At 50.0% G+C, this 7,274-nt stretch overlaps 1 protein-coding gene across 2 annotated transcripts in view; it reads right to left on the bottom strand.

Annotated features, from left to right (window-relative positions):
* si:ch1073-126c3.2 (uncharacterized protein LOC555816 homolog) overlaps positions 1-6,046 on the bottom strand; it is a 13,765-nt gene extending 7,719 nt beyond the window's left edge. Inside the window, exons 1-2 of one of the 2 annotated variants that reach the window (XM_055661909.1) lie at positions 5,891-6,046; positions 3,595-3,677 (exon numbers count right to left, since the gene is read on the bottom strand). In XM_055661909.1, the coding sequence (XP_055517884.1) occupies positions 3,595-3,677; positions 5,891-5,957 (150 nt within the window). In that variant the 5' untranslated portion in view covers positions 5,958-6,046. The remainder of the gene's footprint in view (positions 1-3,594; positions 3,678-5,890) is intronic. The other variant, XM_055661908.1, reaches the window with a different exon arrangement.
* Positions 6,047-7,274: the final 1,228 nt, after the last annotated feature.

Raw genomic sequence — 7,274 nt, 5'->3', positions numbered from 1 at the left:
CCAGGTGTGGTCTCACCAAGACCCTGTACAACTGCAGTAGAACCTCCCTTACTCCTATACTCAAATCCTTTTGCTATGATTAGTGCAGGATCAGTGGGTGAGTATGAACCTGATGGGCAGAAGGGCCTGCTTCTAGGTCGCATTGCTCAATGACTCTCTGACCTTTGAGTTCCCAATGAACTTGATGCACTTAGACAAAAGTGGTGGAGAAACTCAGCGGGCGCAGCAGCATCTAAGGAGCGAATGAAATAGGCAACGTTTCGTGCCGAAACGTTGCCTATTTCATTCGCTCCTTAGATGCTGCTGCACCCGCTGAGTTTCCCCAGCACTTTTGCCTACCTTCTCTTTTCCAGCATCTGCAGTTCCTTCTTAACAACTTGATGCACCTCCAACCTTCTCCTCTCTCCCTGTCCAGTTGTCAGATTAGAGAGTCACAAACACGGGCTCTGCGATCGTTTCGCTGGACACCTTCGCTCAGGACGACACGATCTCCCGGTTGCCAAACACTTTAACTCCCCATCCCATTCCCACACTGACCTTTCTGTCCTGGGCCTCCTCCACTGTCAGAGTGAGGCCACATGCAAATTGGAGGAACAGCACCTCATATGTCGCTTGGTCAACTCACACCCCAGCGGTATGAACGTTGACTATTCCAACTTCAAGTAACCCTTGCTTTCCCTCGCTCGCCGTCCCTCCCCCACCCTAGTTCACCGACTAGTTCCACTGTCCTCCTGATTAATTTTACTGTTTGTAAGCCTCGTTGTCACCTTCCCCTCAGCCAACAATGAACCATCCTACATTTCCTCAACCATCGTCTGCTTTGATCTGTCATTTTCACACCTTACCCTTCCACATATCTCTCGTCTCCCTCTCCCCCGACTCTCAGTCTGAAGAAGGGTCTCGACCCGAAACGTCACTCATTCCTTCTCTCCAGAGATGCTGCCTGTCCCGCTGAGTTACTCCAGCATTTTGTGCCTATCTTCGGTGTAAACCAGCATCTGCAGTTCCATCCTGCACAGAAACAGGCCCTTCAGCCCATTGAGTTCACACTGACCTTCAACTGATTCTACATGGACCAGAGTCTGAAGAAGGATCCTGACCCAAAACCCCATTGACATTCCCCCAATGCAGGAGCTGATCACCCCGATGTGGAGGGCCCAAACACTGCCAGCTGCGGGAGTCAAGATTGTCCCGTCAACGGAGGGCTCGAGGCCCCCCGACCGCGGGAGAGCTAAGGGAAGGTATTTGAACTTTTTTTCGCCTTCCATCACAGTGACGAATATGGAGGAGTCACTGTGGTGGATGTTTATGTTAAAATGAATTTTGTGTGTTTCGTTACTTATTATTTGCATGACTGACTTGACAAATCTTCTGCTTCTTCTTCTTGCTTATGGCATGCACAGCCTAAAGTTGGAGGACAAGTTGTTCTATTTGATCTTATTTGATTGTGCACGCCGGGTTGATTGCATTTGTCGAAACAATGCAGGGCGGACCACGTGAAGGTTGCAATCTCCCACCCCAACTTGGCAAATGAAATTCCTCGTATGTTGCAAAACATACTTTGCTAATAAAGTATTATTGTGCTTGTGATTGTGACTCCACACTGACCTTCAACTGAACATCTCCACACAATTCTACGTTAACCAGTCTGAAGAAGGATCCTGACCCAAAACCTCACCTATCCATGTTCACCAGAGATGCTGCCTGACCCGCTGAGTTATTCAAGACTTTGTGTCTTTTTTGGTAAACTGACATCTACATATTCATCGCATCCGCCATCTTTGCTCTCAGCCTGACTGAGGAAGATAAGCAGAGCTCAATATAATAATAAGACTCGAGGGCTTGTCCCACTTTCCCGACTTATTCACAAATTCTCCCGCGTTTTCCCCTTGATTCAACATCGCAGAATGTAGCGGCACGTTATGCCAGCCCTAGATAGAGGAAGGACATTATTGCCATAGAGGGAGTGCAGAGACGGTTCACCAGACTGATTCCTGGGATCTCAGGACTGTCTTATGAAGAAAGACTGGATAGACTTGGTTTATACTCTCTAGAATTTAGAAGATTGAGAGGGGATCTTATAGAAACTTACAAAATTCTTAAGGGGTTGGACAGGCTAGATGCAGGAAGATTGTTCCCGATGTTAGGGAAGTCCAGGACAAGGGGTCACAGCTTAAGGATAAAGGGGAAATCCTTTAAAACCGAGATGAGAAGAACTTTTTTCACACAGAGAGTGGTGAATCTCTGGAACTCTCTGCCACAGAGGGTAGTTGAGGCCAGTTCATTGGCTATATTTAAGAGGGGGTTAGATGTGGCCCTTGTGGCCAAGGGGATCAGGGGGTATGGAGAGAAGGCAGGTACGGGATACTGAGTTGGATGATCAGCCATGATCATATTGAATGGCGGTGCAGGCTCGAAGGGCCGAATGGCCTACTCTTGCACCTAATTTCTATGTTTCTATGTTTCTATACTCGCGGCTATTTTTCTTACTCGTGGACATTTTTCATCAGGCCGAAAAAACGTCCCGACTTACCTGAGGCCCCGAGTACCTACGGTTGGCAAAACGAGCCGCTACGATATAGCCACGGACTCCCACGGACCCGTTATGAATATTCTGCGAGTTTGAATCAAGGGGGAAACTCGGGAGAATTGGTGAATAACTCTGGAAAGTGGGACACTCTTTAGACAGGGTGCTGGGGAGATTTACACGCAGAGCCATGCTGAAGTTCTGTCTCAGCCCCCTTCTCCTCCCACTTGAATCTGAAGAAGAGTCCCGACCTCTATCGTCACCTATCCATGTTCTACAGAGATGCTGCCTGACCTGCTGAGTTACTCCAGCACTTTGTGTCTTTCCTTGTAAACTAGCATCTGCAATTCATTGTGTCCCCAATCTTTGCCCCCAGTCGGGCTGAGGAGGTCAATTTTCAATCTGATAATGAAAGGAAGTGGCGGTTCGCCTGCAGTCCGTATGTTTTTTCTTTTTTTGTTTTCTTTTGTCCAGTTTATTTCAGTTTATTTTAGTTGTGTATGTGGGGGGGGTGGGCGTGAGAAACATTTTTTGTCGTATCCCCCGTCTCCGTCTGTCGGCGCTGAGGCCTCCAACTGGGACCGACCTCAAGGCTCCGGAGGCAGAGCCAGCCAGGACTTCGGAGCCGTCGGAGGCTCGGCCGCGGGCCCAGTGGACGACATCGTCGGGAGCTCGCAGGTCACATGTTGGTGACCTGTTTTCCCGGAGCTCCCGCAACGACAGCTTCGTCCGCTGGTCTGGAGGGCGGCAGCTTCGACCGCCCCGGGCCGCGGAGTTTGAACCGGCCCGTTCGCGGAGCTCGGATTCAGCCGCGGGACTTACTTACCATCACCCGGCAGGGTCACCACATCGGAAACCTGGATCGCCTCAATGCAGAGGGAAGAGACAAGGACTTAAGACCTTCCATCACTGTGAGGAGGACCTGGTAGACTCACCGTGGTGAATGTTAAACTGTGTTCATTGTGTGTTCTGTTATTTTATTCTATGTTATGACTGCAAGGCACAACATTTTGTTCAGACTGAAAAGTCTGAATGACAATAAAGGATACTTATACTTCAACTCTTACCTTGAGGCTGTTGGCCAAGTGTAGGTAGCTATCGGCACTAAATACATTCTGACAGTTGTCAGCCTCCTCCTCTAAATATGCACCTGAAGGGACAAAAAGATAAGTCATCAAAAGTCATGAAGTGGGCTCATAATGTTCGCCACTCTTGCTCCTGCATGGCCTACACTGGGACCCAGTGCCGTACAGCCCACATCCGCGTCATTCCATGGGCAAAGATAGACACAAAATGCTGGAGTCACTCCCGTGGGTCAGGCAGCATCTCTGGAGAAAAGGAATAGACAACGTTTTGGGTCTAGACCCTGCTTCAGATTGAAAGATCTCTGGAGAATCTAAAGGATGTGTGAAGAAGGGTCTCGACCTGAAACGTCACCCATTCCTTCTCTCCAGGGATGCTGCCTGTCCTGCTGAGTTACTCCAGCGTTTTGTGTCTATCTTCGGTTTAAACCAGCACCTGCAGTTCCTTCCTACACATGAGATAAGTGAGATCTCCTTTAACTTTCCAGACTAGCCTACCATGCCGGGACCTTGTCAAAGGCCTTGCTAATGTCCATACAGACAACATCCGCTGCCCTGCCCTTATCAATACTCTGGGTGACCTCTTCAAAACACGATCAGCTTTGTGAGACATGATTTCCCCACCCCTCACACACACACACACACACACACACACGCAGCCATGCTGACTATTGGTTTAGTTTAGAGATACAACACAGAAACAGGCCCTTCGGCCCACCAAGTCCGTACCGACCAGCGATCCCCGCACACTAACACTGCCCTACACACAACAGGGACAATTTTACATTGATAACAAGCCAATTAACCAACAAACCTGGACGTCTTTGGAGTGTTGGAGGAAACTGAAGATCTCGGAGCAAAACCCACTTGGTCATGGAGAGGACGTACAAACTCCGCACAGACAGCACCCGTAGTCAGGATGGAACCAGGGTCTCCGGCGCTGTAAGGCAGCAACTCTACCGCTGTGCCACCGTGACTATCTCTAGCCAGCCCGTGCCTGTCCAAATGCTGGCGGATCCGATCACTAAGAATCCGTTCCAACAGCTTCCCAAATACTGACATCAGGCTCACCAGCCTGTAGCAGCTCCCTGGCCTATCCTTGCTGCCATCCTTAAGTAACAGTTCAACATCAGCCACCCTCCAGACATTCCAGCACTTCATTTATAGTTAAAGATCTTTAAAGCGGCCTCCATCATTTCCACCTTCACCTCCCACACGGTTTGGGAATGCACGTGGTCAGGGCCCTATCAAAAAGCCTCTTAAACGCCACGATCACGTTTGCCTCCACCACCACTGCCGGCCGGCATTGTGTCCCAAGCCCGTACCACCCTCTGTGTCCATTAAACCTTCCTACCCTTGCCTTATAGCTCTGCCCTCCAGTGTTGGATATTTCCACTCTGGGATAACTGTTTACCCTATCAATACCTCTTATAATTTTATAAACGTCCATCAAGTCTCCCCTCAACTGCCGACGTTCCAATCCAAGTCTAACCCGGACAGTATTCCTGAAAACCTCCTCTGCACCTTCCCCAAAGCCTCCACACATTCCGTCTCATGGGCCACGACCAGAACTACACGCAGTACTCCAAATGTGTAAATGGACTCTGTGTGAAAATCTTGCTCCGCACATCTCCTTTCAACATTGCCCCTCTCACCATAAAACTACACCCTCCAGTCTTTGACACCTCCACGCTAGGCTGCTGTGAGACTCTCTCTCCTGCTCTGGGAATGTTTGCCCCTCACTCTCTAGAGATCCGGAGTTCCCTCCCCACCTCCGCCCCTCTCCACTCCCCGCTTGCCATCAGCAGAGACTCGGACCAAACACACATTCATCAATTCATCATTTCACTGGTTCTAGGAGCAGAATTAGGCCATTCGGCCCATCAAGTCTACTCTGCCATTCAATCATGCCTGATCTATCTTTCCATCTCAACCCCATTCTCCTGCCTTCTCCCCATAACCCCTGACACCCGTACTAATCTATCTCTGCCTTAAAAATATCCATTGAGTTGGCCTCCCCAGCCGTCTGTGGCAATGAATTCCACAGATTCACCACACTCTGACTAAAGAAATTCCTCCTCATCTCCTTCCTAACGGTATGTCTTTTTATTCTGAGGCTGTGGCCTCTGGTCCTAGACTCTCCCACAAATGGAAAAATCCTCTCCGCATCCACTCTATCCGGGCCTTTCACTATTCGGTAAGTTTCAATGAGGGGACCCCTCATCCTTCTAAACTCCAGCGAGTACAGGCCCAGTGCTGTCAAATGCTCGTGGTACCTTACCTGGGAGTAGAAGGCAGAAGAAGGCGGCCAGTGTGAGCTGGGCATGTAGTGTGTGAGCCGCAACCATCTCGCTGATGTTCACTCACTCACTCACTCACGCTGACCTGTTTATACTGGACATCGCTGGCACCAGTGACTCAGGCAGAGCACACGGAATGTTAATCATTACACAGCTTGAGAAATCCCCCACACACACACGATTGTTCAAGGCAGGGAGATGGATCGGGCAAAGTCCATGCAGTCTTTGGTCTTTGCGACTGCGGGCATCCAGACCAGACCACCCCACACATTGTGAATGACTGCCCACTGAGGTCTTTCCCTAGGGGGCATCAAACCCAGTGACTGATGCTGCCCTGGCCTGGGTGCCCCGAGTCTACTCTAGATCTAGGCTGTGCACGCCGTACGCTGGAAGAAGACCACTTTATCGACTGGTATCGCCACGTTCAGAGAGATATGGACACGGAACCCAAGGACCCCCGTCCACATTGACGCTGTCCAGAGTCTTGCCATTAATTAGATACTTTCCCCTTTACATTCGATCTCCCAAAGTGCAAAAGTCGTGGAGCGCAGTCAGGGAGTTACGCAGCACAGGGATGGACTATCCATTGCAAGTCAAACCAGGGCAGAGCCTTCACAGTGAGTGTCAGGGGCGGGGTGTAGTGGAGGAATCTAGGCGTGCAGGTGGTCAAGGAAGCTTTGGCACGTTGGCCTTCATCAGTCAGGACACTGAGTACGGAAGTTGGGACATTATGTTACTGTTGTACAAGATATTTCTGGAGCCACAATTGGAGTGTAGTGTCCAGTTTTATACCCCTGTCCCACTTCCCCAAGTTACTCACGAATTCTCCCAAGTTTTCCCCTTGATTCAAATTCGGAGATGCCAGCCGAAGGTACTCAGGGCTATTTTTCTTGACTCGTGGACATTTTTCAACATGCTGGAAAAACGTCCCGACTTACCTGATGCCCCGAGTTCCTACGGCTGGCATTACGAGCCGCTACAAAATATCTACGGCCTCGCTACGGACTCCTAAGGACTCGCTAAGGACATTCTCCGAGTTTGAATCAAGGGGAAAACTCCGGAGAATTTGTGAGTAACTTGGGAATGTGGGACAGGGCCTTTAGTCAGACTGCTACAGGAAAGAATGTGATTAAGGGTGGCACGGTGGTGCAGCGGTAGAGTTGCTGCCTCAGCGCCAGTGTCCCGAGTCAGTCCCGACTGTGGGTGCTGTCTGTACAGAGTTTGCTTGTTCTCCCTGTGACCACGTGGGTTTTCTCCGGGTGTTCCGGTCTCCACCCACATCCCAAGGATGTGCAGGTCTGTAGGTTAATTGGCTTCGATACAATTGTAAATTGTCCCTAGTGTGTAGGATAGTGCTGGTGTACG

This window comes from Leucoraja erinacea, chromosome 34, assembly GCF_028641065.1.
Source record: "Leucoraja erinacea ecotype New England chromosome 34, Leri_hhj_1, whole genome shotgun sequence".
Lineage (NCBI taxonomy): Eukaryota > Metazoa > Chordata > Chondrichthyes > Rajiformes > Rajidae > Leucoraja > Leucoraja erinaceus.
Note: the sequence above shows the minus strand (reverse complement) of the source record. Positions and strands in the feature narration are given on the sequence as shown.